The sequence below is a fragment of the Lissotriton vulgaris genome, chromosome 3_1 (genome assembly GCF_964263255.1).
Source record: "Lissotriton vulgaris chromosome 3_1, aLisVul1.2, whole genome shotgun sequence".
NCBI lineage: Eukaryota > Metazoa > Chordata > Amphibia > Caudata > Salamandridae > Lissotriton > Lissotriton vulgaris.
In genome coordinates this window covers 1871848915-1871865370 of record NC_141689.1, presented here as the reverse complement: position 1 = coordinate 1871865370, position 16456 = coordinate 1871848915, and the positions used below count along the sequence as shown (strand labels likewise).

Below are 16456 nucleotides of genomic sequence, written 5' to 3'. Positions count from 1 at the left end.
AGGGAACCTCAGCCACGGGATAGTGGCCCATTCTGCCGTCAGCCATCGCGGCAGGGTGGAGTACATTAGGAACAACCTGCTCTGGAGACACCAGCTGACTTCTCACCATAGTCATGCTGGCTCCTGTATCTCTCAGAGCCTCCCCTCTCTGGCCATTGATGGTAACCCATTGCCCATACTTTGTAGTATTTGGGGGCACCTGGATCTTTGGCACCATCTCCCGCTCTCCCAGGGACACTAAGGTGACACCCGCCCACTCACCCCCCTTATCTAAGGGCAACTCCTCCCCGAGCGCTACACTAGCTACTCCCGGTGACTTTCCTCCGGTGGGAGGGGGTGGTCTCTTTGGGCATCTGACATCTCCCTTATAATGTCCAACGCCACCGCATTCAAAACAGTGGAGAACCCTTGGCTGCTGGCTTTGGCCAGGATTAGGGTTTCTGGGCGGGTTTGCCCTAGGGGTGAAACCTGCTCCCTTCCCTTGGAAGTTATTTTGGGGACCTTTTAGAGAACTCTTTCTTTTTCTCCCCCCCCTCCTTCTTCTGGGGGGCGCCCTGTCCGGCTTTTTGAGATTCCCCTCCAGTCCCCTTGGAGGACACCCGGGTACTTGTCCAGATGTCCGCCTCCTCTGCAAGCTTCCGGGGATTGGTCAGCTTGCTGTCTACCAGGTGTTGGCGCAGCTCGGGAAAACATTTCTCGAGGAGGTGTTCTCTCAAAAATAGATCGTACAGCCCCTCATAATCTTTCACCTCACTGCCCTTGACCCAACCCTCTAAGGCCTTTCTGGCGTAGTCAAGGAAGTCCACCCAGTTCTGGGTGCTCAACTTGTGGCTCCCCCTGAACTTCTGTTGGTACCTTTCTGGGGTAAGCCCGAACTTCCTTAACAACGCCAGCTTCATGGTGGGGTAGTTAGTTTGTTCCTCTGGTTCCAGGGCCAGCAAGGTGTCCCGACCAGCAGGAGGCATGTACCTGTACAAACCACCCCCCCCAGTGCTTCTCCTGCACCCCATGAACCCTCAGAGAAACCTCATAAGCAGCCAGCCACTTTGCTATATCGTCCCCCTGACTGAAGCTCGCTATCAGGTCTTTTGGTAAATGGGGTTTGGTCTCCCTGGCTGACTCCTTTGGTTCGCTGCCACCATTCCTACTAGGAGAGGACCCCCGTCGCAGACTTTGGAGCTCCAGTTCCTTCAGTCTAAACTCGTGGGCCATCCTCCTCTCCTCTTTCTCCTGCTCCAACTTAGCCAACTCCCACCTTAACTGTCTTTTCTCCCTCCTATCGGTGAGCTCGGCTTCCGTTAGGCTTCCCCCAGAGATGCTACTGCCCCTTCTGGAGTAGGACACTGGTCCTGTGAGTAAGTTTTCCCCTTCAGTGTGGAATAACTCTTCTACCTCCCCCACCGTGTCCTGGTCGGCCTCTTCCTCCTCCTCCTTCTTTCCTTGGTGTGCCTCCACCCAAGCCCTAAGACTGGTCTGGAGCTCCCCCTTCCTGGCACCATGTTTGAAAAATACCCCCATTTGTTGGCAGAACATTTTCAATTGTGACACGGAATAGACCTCTAGGTTTTCCACAGCGAACTCCATTGTGAGTCAGGCAAACCTAGATACACACCAGAAATTTCAGAGTTGCAGGGGCAACCTAAAGCCAACTCCACCCACCACCAGGAATACATTTTGAAAAATCAAAAAGACTAATTGGGAGGGCCGCAAGGAGAAAACTCCTGGTGTAGGTTTAGTGTATTACGTCAAATTACTAGTGAGTAGCTGCAACCAAGTCAGTATCCCACCGCTAGGCACCAATATGTTGGAACTGGGGTAGCCTGGCCTAGGGCAAGACTAACAATTCAGAGGCACAGTGTAAAGGTTGCAGACCACCCAAAAGTAATTCCACGCAATAGCACTCAAAAGGAAAACACTACACCAAAAATGTGGGAAAATACGTACTGTTTTATAAAAATAATATCTTTGCTCTGTTCGCCTTTTTTTTTAATTCACAATTAAATTACACTTCAGTTTGTGTGGAATAAAGCAGGAATACTTTTCAACGCTAGATCATATTAACAATTGGCATTTATAATATAGTCAATTCACATGGACTACTAGCAGACAATTCTTATTCTTTCATAGCTCAATTAGGTAATGACTGTACTCAGCTTACTTTAGAATTTGGCAAGATCAACTCCTAAATCAGACCAGAGCAACACTCTCATTTACATGGAAAACATTTAGATTTTCTACTACTTATTTGAATACAATTGGGTTAGACTCACTTAAATCAGCATCTAATTAAGCCCCAAAAGTAGTTGAATGGGATTATTATGTAGTACACTATACTTATAGTACACAGTCACTGAGGGTTTCCTCAAGTTCCTCCCCACTGTAGGCTGCACAACTGTGGAAAAATGACTATTGAATAAGTGATCCTCAAGTTAATCGCCAGCGTCACTCTCCCTCTTTTAGCACTCCTCCTTACTTGTTTATACCAGGCGGTGGTATTCTCGCTGTACCAGAGGATGAGGAAGGGACAGTGGTTAGGACAAAAGAGAGCCACGTGCTGGCGAGTTATACTAGCCTGAGGGGCCCTCAGCTCTCCTCAGTGTGACACCAGCAACTACCGAGGCGGATTTCCCCCAAGCTCTCCAGCCGCTTTTGGGCTTCTCAGATCTCCCTCCCCGCTTGCGCCCGCCTCACTGTATGGCGCTCGGGCAGGGGGAAGAGAAACTCTTGTGTGCAGCTACCGCCGGGGGACTCCCGGCGCTCCTCCTAGCTCTGGCAGGGGACGCGCTGATCTTCTGGTCATGCGCGAGGCGCTCCTACTCGCTCTCACAGGCGACGCGCTGATCTTCTGGTCATGCGCGAGGCGCTCCTACTCGCTCTCACCTTCCGCCTCCTCGGATCCGGCTCCGCCTCACGGAGCCCGGCGTCTCAACGGGGCATGCGCGGAGAGCTAGTGTCTCTTTCACAGAGACCGCGCTGGTCGCGCTACTCTGCCCTTCTTCTCCGCTCCTCACCTCAGGGCTGGCAGTTGCAGATCTACAGCGACGCCGCTCCCCACGCTGGATTGGGGGGTGGAAGGGCGGAACAGCCCGTTTTCTCCTGGCTCCTCCAGTGCCTGCTGCTCTCCTCAGTGGCGCTCCACCACAGCAGGTGAGAGATGACGCTCCAGGGGATTATGAAGTAGGGGACAGTCTAGAGCAATTGCCAGTCTCTGGACCGAGGCTGAGGATAAGGGTACACTTTTTACCAGTCTCTCCAACTGGGCAGAGGACCGCACTCCGCAGGCTGCAGTCTCCTTCTCCTTAATTCTTCCCCTCCCTGATTTAGAAAAGGGGCAAGCTAGGCGCCCAGGGTCTCCAGTAACTTCCCACAGCGGGGCCAAGACAAGTAACTAAAAGGGGAGTAGTGGGTTGGACCAAATAGGCAGCTTCCCAGTCCAGGAGGTCAACCCTAAGTCTAACCTTTTCCCACCCTTAGCTACAACCTGTCCTCCAGCTGACTTCCACAGGTAGACAAAATGGCTGCCCCGCATTCCGCCTTATATAGGCTGCCCTTCAGTGGTCCAGAATGGACCAGAAGGTTCTAGAATGCCCTATGTTAGGCTATGGCCAAGTTCTGTGTGTGACAGTTGGGGCAGTTGGTGGCCACCATTTTAGGTGGTGCCAACTTTCCTGTCAGAACAGGCCTCTGGGCCTGAGGTAAAAGATTATGAGGGGGAGAAAGAACACCTATCCCCCTGACCAACACCTACAAAAAGTCAGTAGACAAAAAAACATTATCAAGGGTATGAGGGGCAAAAAGGGGACAAAATAAATAATAATTAGGAGGGACTTCGCCAAAAAGCCAGACAGGTCTAACACGTCTACATTAAAGCTCCTTACTTTCCCTACGGCTCTCATCGTTAATTTCCTTTCCATGAGCCTCTCACGTCTTACCCGGTGCCTGCACTATGCTTTTTTTTCTCCTCGTGGCTTATCTGCTCCAGCCTTTTGCCAGTGCCTTCTACTTAGAAAACTAGGGGTTTTTCACTTGTCCCTTCAACATCCTGGAATGCGAGGCCCAAAGAAGAAATTAGAAGGTGCAAAACATAGTTTGCCTTTGCAGGCAGGTTTGCAAATAAAATATTTACCACAAACTAAAAGGCCTGAGCCTTAATTTAAATTAAATAATGTTACCAAAATCTTGCACTTAAAATGGTATGGGACTTTACATGCTTTTTTGTGCAACAGTAAGCATGACTTTAGGGAAGCACTGGGGCGCTAGACTAAGGGTGATCTCTGCTATAGCCAGGACGAAAGGCATCCAATTACAATGTCTGCTGCGGGATAGGTGACCTCAGGCCCACACAGGGACTAAAGCTCTAGTCTCACTTAAGACAGGCATGTCCACAGGCATCACAATAACACATATGTTATCTAATTTATTGCAAGCAAGGCTCTGAAAGCTCTTCTTGACCTCGCTGCCCCTGCAAAAGCCATTAAAGTTTTGGTCAAACCCCTTGCTCCTATGCTGTTTAGAAAAATATAGTTGTTTTAGGGAGCGCTTAGTACAAGGGGTTAATCTTTATCTAAGCACAACCAATCCTGGAAGATTAGGACATGAGGACCATGAAAACGCAACACTTGCCCAGGATCACACAATGTGGTTTAGTGGTTGGGATTAAAGGTTAGAGGCTCCGCACCCTCGTATGGCAGCCGATAATTCAGCCACATTTCAATAAGAGCTGGTGCACAGAAAAGCGCTTCTTAAAATAGATTGAAAGTAAACTCTGTTGAGAAGGTATTGTAACTGTGTCCAAAGAAATCTGCCTCTAGCGCCCCAGATTCTCTTTCTCAGCTACATCTTGCAATGGAGCTGGACACGAAATGCCACCACAAATCCAAGGCTCTTAATCCTAGGCAGTCAGGAAGGACGTTTTATTCTGCTGGAAAGTAATCGCATGCAAAACAAGTAAATACATTACATGGAAAAGTACCAGTTAGAAGCTGCTTAAAGCAGAAACAGCTAACTTTGCAAAACTCTCAGAAGAGGCAGTAGAAGCAATTGAATGTGTACTTATGCTGTTTGTCAGCCAGCATAAATGACAAAAGTACCAACTATCGAACATCCTCTACTCGCTACGTAACACCCCAACCACCACAAGCTATGTCTACCACCCTTTCCTTCTCCTGTTTGCAGCTGTCATTTTTCTAATTCCCTGTACAACCCATCTCATTTCCCTTGCTGTGTCTAAATTCTCTGCCCCTGTTCCAGTTTCCCATTGAAACCCAGACTTGCCCCATGCTGTATTTCCTACCCCATCAATGTCCCCTTTCTTTTCTTTTTTTTTATCTAAATCCTTAGACATCTCTAGCTAACTTTTGCTCCCTTCCTTTGCTCTCAAACTACCAATGTAAAACCACTATCCCTCCATTTCCCTGCGCTACTGCTCTCCTATCTCTTTCTGCTCTCTACCATCCATATAGTTAGCTGTGTTTCTCATCTCCCTTTTCTGTTAAACCCCAAACCATCTCTCCTTTAAAAATCAGCATAACCCTAGCTTTGTGGTATTCCATCCCCTGAAGCCATAAGTGGTTGCTTCTTTAACACCTCTCCCATTTTTAGGTGTGAACTAATGGGCCATCAGTGGTTCCACTGTAACCCCCGACTAAGGGGGTCATTGCCTTCCTATGCAACTCCTCCTGCTCATCCAGTTACATCACTGCCTCCTGCTCATCCTGTTACATCACTCCTACCTCAGGACATCACAGCTTCCATCTGTAGCTCACCCTGCACACCCAGATACATCTCTGGCTCTCCATGTAAACTCTTGGTCATCACTGACTCCCATTGTAACAACTTTTCCATCTCAAGACCCCAAGTAATGTTGATGTGAATGTTTAAGTGTCGTCACCTCTGTCATACATGTGATGGCAGGGGTTTCCCATGTTCTGGTGTCAGGGCATGCCTAGAACTTGTTACACCCGGAGGATACTGATAGGTGCTTCCTTTTACGCTCTTTGTGGACAGTGCACAGGTGCAACACTTGCCTCTGTAGTCTCTATTGACTTGTTCTCTGGCTGCCGTCCTGAGGGAGACACCTACAGATTTGTGAAGTAATAATCAAATTCTGGGGACATTATCCATTTTCCGAGGCTGAATATTGGTGCAGCCACCTCCACATTAACCTCTGTCACCAAGGTGACTGTCACGTCTACTGTAAGTTCATTATTTTCATCATGTTTTCATTCCTCTTTCTTCTTTTGCAAATGTCTCCACTTTTCCCAGCTCTCTCTGACTTTGCATGTTGTGTTTTTAACACCCACCTATGTCACTCTTTCTTTAAGTTGCCATTGAATTTTTTTTATCCTATTCCAAAACCTCTCCTTCCTTTCGGTCTATCTGCAGACTTGTGAGATGGCTTTCTGGGACAAAATGATGGTTGAGCACATCTGGATAGCACAAAGTAAAAACTATTCATAAGTTTCTTTCTGGTCAAAATCCTCTGTGTATGCACCCAAGACCCTTTCAAAATGCCCCCACAATTTTGCTAGAGTACTCTCAAGCCTTCATTTGAAAATATGGGGCAAACAAGTTAACTCTTCTAGCTTTTGTCATATGGCCCCTGAGTTCTTTTTTGCAAGATTTGTTCTGCCTTTATCAGGAGTAAATTTCCAACATTTCTCAGAATTAGAAAAGATTAGAGAAGAGTTGTTGAAAACCCTTAAAACATGCAAGGTAGTAGGTTTGCACAGACTCAAAGGGCATTCCAACCCTGGAACTATTGCTTACCACTACCTTCAGTCCCAGTATGTAGATCTGCAGAAACGTGGCAACATAAAGGGATTGCTAGTATTCAAACACTACTATGGTATGAGCCCTGGCATAGTCAGAGAGACTATATAGGAGCTCTTATATAATGAGATTGCTGCCATAATGTGTTGCCGCAATACATGGCACCAAAGGGACAAGTGGATTTTGTTACAGGACAAGTAGATTTATGAAGCAACCTGCCCCATGGACAAGTAGATATTTTAATAAATTCCACACCCCTGGTGTAACACACAATCCTCACATGTCCCCTGGAGACGTGGTGTTTGCCAAAGAAGTGTAATTGGATATATTGTTCCCCCTATAGCTTGTTTTTACTAAATGACTATAATTACTGAAATGAGATTTACAAGTATTAAGGCACACGCACTCGTAACATGCGGTTTTGAAGATATTTATTATTATTGATAAAACAGCATGGCAAGGCAGTCCTGACGCATTTCGGACTAAGAAGACCTTTATCAAAGGTAAGCCTGCAGTCTTTCACGTCGCTGCCATCCACAGCCAAATATCTTAATTTGAATTTTGTAGTCCTTCAATGGATAACTTTTATATGGCATTATGGGACATGTGGTACATCCTGCAGCATGTATTTTAATCCCTCCGGTGGTTGGTGCTTTTTCTTGCTGCTTAGTTTTATTATGAAATTTGCACAACAGTCAGCAATTGTTACTCCATATCCAGTCCCATGTTCAAAGCTGTTAGGATCCAATACCGGAGACGGTCTTCGGCGGCAACCCATTACCCTATTAGTTTTCACGGGCTACACAGTTGGTTACAGGCGGGCAATAAGGCGCTCTTGTTGGTGGCGCGTCACTCGTCGGCAGAACCAAGCCGCTTGAATATTAGCACATTCTCCCCATCAGGAAGAAATAGAGCCACACTCGTAACATGCTGTTTTGAAGATATTTATTAATATTGAGGAAACAGCACAGCAGTCCTGATGTGTTTCGGTCTAAGAAGACATTAATCAAAGGTAAGCCTGCACTCTTTTACGTCGCTGGCGTGGTAATATATATGTGTGTGTGTGTGTATTCCACTCCTCACTGCACTATTTGGGTTATTCCTGATTTTCTTAAAACAAACCCAATGCTTTTTTTCAAGGGTTTGCTTTTTACATTTCCGTGCTATAGAGTTCTGGACATTGTTTATCTGTATGTGACATCCTAAACACATCTCTCAATAGGTTAACAATGTTATGCATTCATCTTGGGTGTTGAGGACCATTATTCTACTGTCTCTTGTGTTTTTTTTTTTCAAGTATCACGAAGTGGATTGTAGCAACTTGTATATATGTAAGATGAGGCTGCTTTCTGTAATAAGATGAATGAAACTGAATAATGAGATGTAAATAATATATGATCCGTGATTACACATAGGATTAATGTGCTGTTTTCAGTATATTATTGAAATAATGAATTGATAGCTGGTGTGGGTCTTGTGTGTTTTTTTGCCTGTAAATAAATTCAGCGCAAGAGATGTACCAGAGAGTGCTGAACATAATTAAAGGTAACTACACTTTGGAGGAACAGTTTGGTCAGGTTCTTGTGAAAACATCACATTGGATTAATATGTTTTTTCTTTTTTACATCTTACAGTATCTTTTGGTGAAAATAGAATATGTGCACATTGACTAAGAAACAGTGGCATAGATTATAATGGTGACCTGCTGTCCATAGCACACTGAGCTCAAACTTGTTTAGTAATCTGTCATGGTGTTCTGTGTGCCCACTGTGTTCTAGGGGGTTGAACTTGCAATTCAGAATAACCAACTGTTAACTTTTCTGGCAATGCATTTCAGTTACTGGGTACTGATAAATGTTTACATAGGTATCCATATGACAGACTACAAAAGAAGTCTCTGTCCAAACTGCTATGGTGGTAGGAACCAGCAGTCCATAAACTTGATGTTACTACATTTATATTGGGTACTGTGTGCCAATCCAGTGTAACACAGGGCACACTATAGCATATTACAATATCATACAAATTAGGCATTGTGCCAGTGTCTTCGTGTATATATAGCAAATGTGTATTTCATCACCTAGCTCAGTCACTGAATACGAAAGTATGTGCCCAGTAGCAGGTCCAGGTGTTCAAAAACAACTCCAAGTGAGTTCATCTTCCCACAGAGATCATATCTCGTACATTTTTCAGTCTCCAATAAGGGTGAAATCAAATAGGTGTGTTATACATTTTCTTTGCAGTCAATGGTGGTGAAGATTTTTTGAAAGGTTAAGGACCTCATTCATATCTATGTGAATCATTTACCAGGTTAGAATGGTGAAAATTGTTCTATGGTTGACGCACACTATAGTAAAATGCCCCTTTTTGCATGGTTACCCCCACTTTATTTCCTGTTATTTGATGCAACCTGACTTGATGTGCACTGAGTCCCTGCCAATTAGGTTCCCAGGGCCAGTGTTCTTTCCCAAAACTGTACCTTTATACCCACAATTGGCAAATCTCTGGCCACAGGTAAGCCCCTTGTAAAATGTACCATGGGTACCAAGGGCACTGTGACTAGGGAAGACCTCTAAGGGCTGCAGCACCTATTGTGCCACCCTTAGAGGCCCTGCACCTTAACACCAACAAATTGCCATTGCAGATTGTGTGTTCTGGTGCAGAGAAAAGTAAAGAGTCGACATGGCACACATCCCTGTGTGCCATGCCTACAAACCACTGCCTGAGGCCTTGGTAAGTCACCCCTCTAGCAGGGTGAGCTAGCCCCCAGGTGATGGTACAGTAGCATGACAAAAGTGTAGTAAAGTCATAAAGAGTATATGGTCTGGGAGGTGGTCATTACGATCTCCACAGCTCAATAGGGCTTTACTGAATCCTGGGATGTTTGGTAGCAAACGCCTCAGCAAATTAAACCCACACTGTTGCCATTGTGGGACTTAATTTAAAAAGCACTTAGAGGGCATCTTAGAGATGCCCCCTGAAAAACGACCAGCCTTGGTGTGGTCCCTGAATGGCTGCTTGCCATTTGCCACCACCAGATAGGTTTCTGGACCCATGGGTAGAAAGCCTCTGCTTTCTTGGTCCAGAAACAAAAGCCCACCCTGGACAGAGGTGTCCTGCCGCCTCCCCCAGGATGAGCTGGGTCCACCAAGGGGACGTTTCAAAGGCCTGCTACCTTTAGAAGCTCTCCCTGTCTTTTTCTGCCCCCAGCAACTGGCTCCCCCTGGTTCTGCCCCCACTTTGGGTGGGAAAATTGGTGGGAAAACCATGCTAGGAAGAGAGGTGTGCCCACCTCTGCCAACCCCACCCCTCATGTGGGGGTGGCGAGGGGTAGCACACATCTGAGTCCCCTCCATCTGGAAGATGAGGGGAGTCAACCAATTAGGGTGAGGCTCATGCCCCTCCCATTGGAAGAGGGCCTTATAGGGGGTGTACGCACTCCAAGGGAGGGCCCCATTGTTCCTGACCTGCAAACCCCTTTTAACATTCCTAAATCTAGTATTCAGGGCCCAACCTGAACCTTGCCTCATATTCGAGGAAGAAAGAAGGGGCGAAGAACCGTGCTGACCCAGGAAGAAGAGGACATAAACTGATTTGGCCCCAGCCCTACTGGCAAGTCCCATCTACAACCTGCCTACAGCGAGAACTCTGGCGAGTCCAGCAGCCAGCCACCCCCAGAGGACCTGCCTGCACTCATCTAACTGACTCTGTCTCCTGTGAGCACCTGATTTGCACAAGCCAAGACACACAGTCAGAATCCGGATCCTGGCGGCTTGGCGTTTCTGCACCACTCTTCACCTGACACCCATGGCCCGAGTTCAAGTGGCCCAACACAACTCCTCAGCAATCTTGACCTGGGATCAGGTGATCCCTGACCTCCCTCAAGCTTCAGGACAACACCTGCAGCCTCAACCTGAAGGGTACCCGCGACCAGGTCTGGTGAAGAAACCTGATGCCAAAAAACACCCCTGCACCCGGTGCCCCACGGCCTTGGGAGGCCCAGCCAATTTTGTCCAGGCATACTTCAAGAACCCAACTTACCTACATAGCCGGTGGTCGCCCACAGGGTCCTGATGTCTTCTTGGCACCCTGAACCCAGCCGCCCCTGTGCTGCTGGTGATGCAGCTCCTGTACTGATCGTTGGCCCCTGTAGTGCTGACCTTAACCCCAGGAGCTTTACTCCCACACCCGAGTTGCTCACAAGCAGACCCTAATCGGAGGCCCCCTTAGCCCTACTGGCTAACATTAGGCCACTGCACTCTGCACCTAGCCGCCCCAGTGCCACTAGTGGTGTAAATTGGGTGCCTACCTAGACCTTGTGGAATTTTGGTCCTAACCCTCAAAACTCCCACTTGTAAGTCCAGTACTTACCTGTAAAACCGAAAAACATTTTCTCCCATAGAAACCCATGTTATGAGTTTTTGTGCCTAAAATATTGTGTGTTGAACTGCTGTTTTGTATGGAGGAAATAGTAACTATACCTTAAACCAAGAAAATTCTTACTTACCTTTTATTGTGGGAACCCTCTGTGTGGTATCTAGGCATACCACCCCAAGTAGTCAATGTAATACGAAAGTAATCAAAAAGTATTCTAAATGTGATTACTATGTAATTTAAACTGCTTTTTTAAACCATACCAACTTGTAACAATTGCAAATCCATTCCCAATTGCATTTCTGTATAAAGGTTTACAATTGAAAGTACATTTACCTACCTGGTCCAAGTCCTGCTTGGTTCTAGAAATAAAATATAAGTATAACTTTTATATACTTACCTTATTGGTCTGGATTCCGTTTCTTTGTCTGTAATCAGTCCTTGAGTGAAATACAATACAATAAGTGCTTAACACACCCTCTGGAATAGCCTAACTGCTCGCCCACACTACCACAAAGATAGCTGTTAGTAGTTATCTATCTAGACTCTGCTATTTCTCTGGTTACTCCCTGGACTCTATGCACACCTTACTTTGGTATAGTATATACAGAGCCAGCTTCCTACACACTCAAAATGTAAGTGAGCTGAGGGGATGTCTCACAGTGCTGGATATATTCAAAAGTAAAACCTATTTTATTCTGGGAGAGCAGTGTGGGTCTGGTCCGCAAGACAAATTAAACCTTTTACACAAATCACTCTACTTTAGTAATAAATCATACTCTCCTAATTATTAATCTTGAGTGATAAATATAACCTATGTAACTCTAGGACAAGAGGTAATATGGAAGGACCCAGGAGCGGCTCTAGGCTCATGGCGGCCCTGGGTAGAGAGCGTAGGTAGGGGGCCTTGGAAGAGGGGGTCCGGGCGGGGCAGAGCCCCCCGGAGCTCAGGAGGGGGGGGCGTCATGGTGTTTGGAAGTGGAACAGAGCCGGGGGCCGCCAAATCCCTGCCAGGGGCCGCCACGCAAATATGTATCCATCCTCAGAGGATTAATATATTAAGGATATATATTGGCGTGGAGGCCCCTGGGGTTTGGTGGCCCTGTACAGGTGCACAGCTTGCACATGCCTAAGGCGGCCCCTGAAGGACCAGCTTCCCAAAGGATGTGACGAAAGGGTGACCCAAGACAGAAATGCATATGCCGTAGCATGCATTCAGATGAGCTCACATATCGGAGATTTAAATTTCCCATATTGATCTAAGTGTAAAAGACAATTTAGAAGTTAACTTACCTTATAGTGGTTTCAGTCCAGCTTAGCTATATTCTAAACCAAAGTCAGAGATTTGCAGTTAAAATGCATTTTAAACATTTCAAGTATGGCCTGTGGCAGGCTGCAAGGAGAAATACTGTCTAAAATACTGTTATGTTTTAAGGGTAAGTAGGAAAATATTTTCTTTCCTCCTACACTACCTATCTGTACTTTGCATTGGCCATGGGCAGTTATCTAATGATAGTTACAGTTAATGGCAATTTGTAAATAAAAATGATAAAGCATTCAACTAGAGGGCATGTATTTGAGATCCGTTTAACAGACCACGGCCGTTGCAAAGGTCATTATAAAATATGTCGAATATAAATTGAGGAAGAACACTTCAAAAAGATTGATTATTTTCCTTTTTAATAGATTGCCTTTAGAATAATAGTGTAAGGTTAAACAGAAACTGCTTCACGAACTCCTCATGATTAGTTTGTGTGGTGTTTCCCCAGGAAGTCTGTAGAAATGTTGGGGAAGTATTTATCCCACCCAATACTTGTTGCCTTCCTTATGCACAAGTGCATGCACAAAGGGACATTTGTACATTTAGCCTAAAACATGTAATGTCAAAGTGAATTCCACACATTTTCAGCAAGTACTCGGTACAGTTCTAACTGCCCTATTGAAATATATTTCAAAAGCCAATACAGACCTGTTGGGCTATTTGAAAAAAAATATCTAAAATGGTCATTACTCATTTATCTTTTTTCTTAATTGGTAAGTGCAAAAAACACTTTAATTTTTATAAAATTGTGTAAAAAGTAGCAAAACTGTTTGTACAGCACCCTGCTGCATTGTTTGGTCTGGTTTGTACTAAGAAAATGTGCCTGAAAATCAAATACACTTAATTGCACAGTTGTGCAGTTTTTCGCAAATAGTTACAGTAACTAATGTTTGAGCTGTAGCCATGTAATTTGAGCGTAAGTAACTGTAACAAAAAACAGAGGTTTAATTGAATGTAACTTGACCTGCTAATGACGGTGCAAGCTATTGAAACTCACAAAACCACTCATTTTCCTTTAGACGAAGGAATTGCCCTTTCAGCATCGGATGAAAGCTTTAAACCAACACCTCGAGAGAGAAGCATTTTAAAAAGAAGCAACCATGTAGAAGAGACAAGGATAGACGAGAGAAGTTCCAGCAGCAGGTCCTCTTCCTCACTCTCTGCACCTTCATCTATGACCAAGCTGAATAGCAAATCATCTGAAAACATTGCACTCTTGGAAACCTTTAGTTCAGAGGTAAAAGTCGTGCTGAACCTGAAATATTCCAGTAATCCACAATCAACTATGTTGACCTAACTCATCTTTTGGGCCTATGTTTGACCGAGGGTCTTTTTGATGGTGATCTCCATATAGTATGCCTTTCATGTCATTTTATATCAGGCCATTTTGTTTGCAGGCATGTTTATTTTGTCTAGTTTACAATTGTAGTTGTGAAGTAGCGCAACACACTGCACAATCAGCAATTAATGTGGTCAATGAGGAAGGGCCAGTAATGAGGAAGTTCCTCATCCAGCACCAAGATGACAGTTATATACCGTTTGGAAATACCTTGCTCATTCTTATTCAGGCGTAAGTTTCAACCAGGCACTCCTGCATAACAACTCTCCCATTGCTTTGAACCACCAGCGCGGTATCCTCTGTGAACAACTGTAAAGAATGCTAGCGAATATAAAAAGAAAATACTTATAGCATTATTTCATATGTAGTATTCTCGATGTCACTTGGTATAACTGTTATGAATTTAGAAGTTGCTCAGGCTGTCAACCAGCCCCAGAGAGCTTATTCATAATGACTAGAGATCATGCAGTAGCTGTTCTTTATTTATCACATTTTGTTTTCATAGATTGACCCGATTAGACAACATTTATTCTTGTCATAGTTCTTCACAGATTATACAATTTAAACTTTTCTTTGTGCTCGTACATTTTCTTCCAAAAGAAATTGAATGTAGCACCAGTGTTTTGATTTCTATTTTTTTTAATGTCCTTTTGCTGCTCTCCGCCACCCAACATGATAGTGAATTTAACATGGTAAAATGTGTTATCTAATCTCCCCTCACATTGCCGATCCTAAATTGCAGAACCATACCTTAATTCATGTTACTACCTCCTTCAAACTACTTCTAGGATTGTCTTTGTTTGTGAACTTTTTTTTTCTTCTGAGAGTCTTCCGCTAGACTCAACCTTAACTCAATTTACCAGCAAAAAAATATCTGAGAGATATTTTCCATATATAGGCCTGGTAGGATTATCGTTGTCTACTTTTCAATTAATGTGTTGATAGAAACCAACTGTAATGCCGTTGCTTGTTTCAAAAAGGGTTGTCAATCATTACATTCCAAGTCAGGCATGTAGAGGATCGACAGACAATATTTTGTTGCCTATAAAGTGCTACCAGTAGTGGGGGAGTATTATTAAGTATCAGACCGGACTCTCTCTGAAAGAATAAGTGCTCCTTCTGTGAGGAGTAAAACAGCTATTTGTGCCTGTTCAAGAGAAAGACCTGCAAGTCAGCTACTGATCTTCTCCCTCTTTTTCCAAAACATACATTTTGCAATTCAGGCGTGAGGTTCATCCACTGTTTAGATGATAGGTAATTTCACTCATGTGAGTTTCGTAGCTTTTTTGTTTTTAACAGCCCTACTTCATTGGATGATGTGTGCTGGGTAATTTTGCAAATATACTATCTGAGGAGGCAATAGTGTCACCTTGAAGAAAATGTGTTGTACCTTAGACATCTTTAGTCGTAATGGATACTATATTCTTCCGCAGATTTGTTAGCACCTGTTAACTTACCTAAACCCAACTTTTCCCAGTCCTTGGATAGTCTGATGCCTATATATTTTTGAGAACTGGGGGGTTGAGTCCATTTTGGCCAATTATGTATGAGTGCTGTATGGTTGGTGGTGCACAATGCCAGAGTACCACTTGTCTCCTGCGCAAGTGAATTGTCTCCAGGGCAGCAGTGAAAATGTTTCAAGGAAAAACCATCTGCAGAGGCAACACAGTGTTGATCAGAACCACAGTTACTAGTTGTTAGATCTGACATCCTTGGTGAGGTCTTGGCCCAAATATTTTGCCTTCACCCATTAGTTTTTGTTTTTATCAAGACTATGTGCACTTTTCCACTGTTAATCAACACTGAAGTGCTTGTGCTCCCTCCCAAAAACATTGTAAAATTGGCCTACATCTGACAGGCACAATTAAGTTACTTTCAAGTCTCTAGTAAAGTGGTAATACTTATACCCAGGGCTTGTAAATGAAATGGCACTAGTGTGCCTACATTATTCATTTTGCTACCCACTTCAAGTAGCACCTTAAAGCATGCCTTAGACTTGTCACTTAAGCCAGTAGTGCAGTTTTAAACTGCCATTTTGAACTGGCTAAAAAAAAACCTTTGTCAGGCCTAAGCCTTCCTTTTTATGTCTCGCTGAGTCAGCCCATGCGTTGCTTTGCGAGACATTTTGTAGTGTGCTTTTAAAAGTGCTACCCCAGGCTTCTGCTGGCCAAGCGCTTGCGTTCACGCGCGCAGCCGCCAGCTTGGTCCATGTTACTCTCTCACGCTTAGTTTGCTTCCCTCCACCCACCGTGTGGCTCCCCTTCCCCCCACACATCCCCTGCCCTCTGTTGCTTCCGCCGCTCTCCTATTGCTCCCCTCTCCTGCGGCGTTCCCCCTGCAATGCCCCCACGCCCTCCACTGTGCTCGCGTTTTTTAAATTTTTCTTTTCGCGTGCTCGTTGTTATGCGCAGGGAAGCCCCGGACATGGCCGAAACCGATAGCTTTTCAGCTGCGTGGCCGAAACCAATCTGACGAGGGCAAAATACTCTAATTTATTTACGTCATCTCGGACAGAAATAAAGTTTCTTGTCCTTAGTGAAAGCTAAACAGCCAGCTGACGTTTATTTAATTAAATGCAGATTTTCTGTGGGCCAGCATATTGCATAATGTTTCCAATGGCACAATGTCACCCGTAAGATATCAGTACCGTA

General features: G+C 44.8%; 1 protein-coding gene across 1 annotated transcript in view; it reads left to right on the top strand.

The window, feature by feature from the left end:
• MAP9 (microtubule associated protein 9) overlaps nucleotides 1-16456 on the top strand; it is a 169511-nt gene that overhangs the window by 48537 nt on the left and 104518 nt on the right. The window contains exon 5 of the mRNA XM_086962334.1: nucleotides 13486-13703. Coding sequence (XP_086818460.1) covers nucleotides 13486-13703 — 218 coding nt within the window. The remainder of the gene's footprint in view (nucleotides 1-13485; nucleotides 13704-16456) is intronic.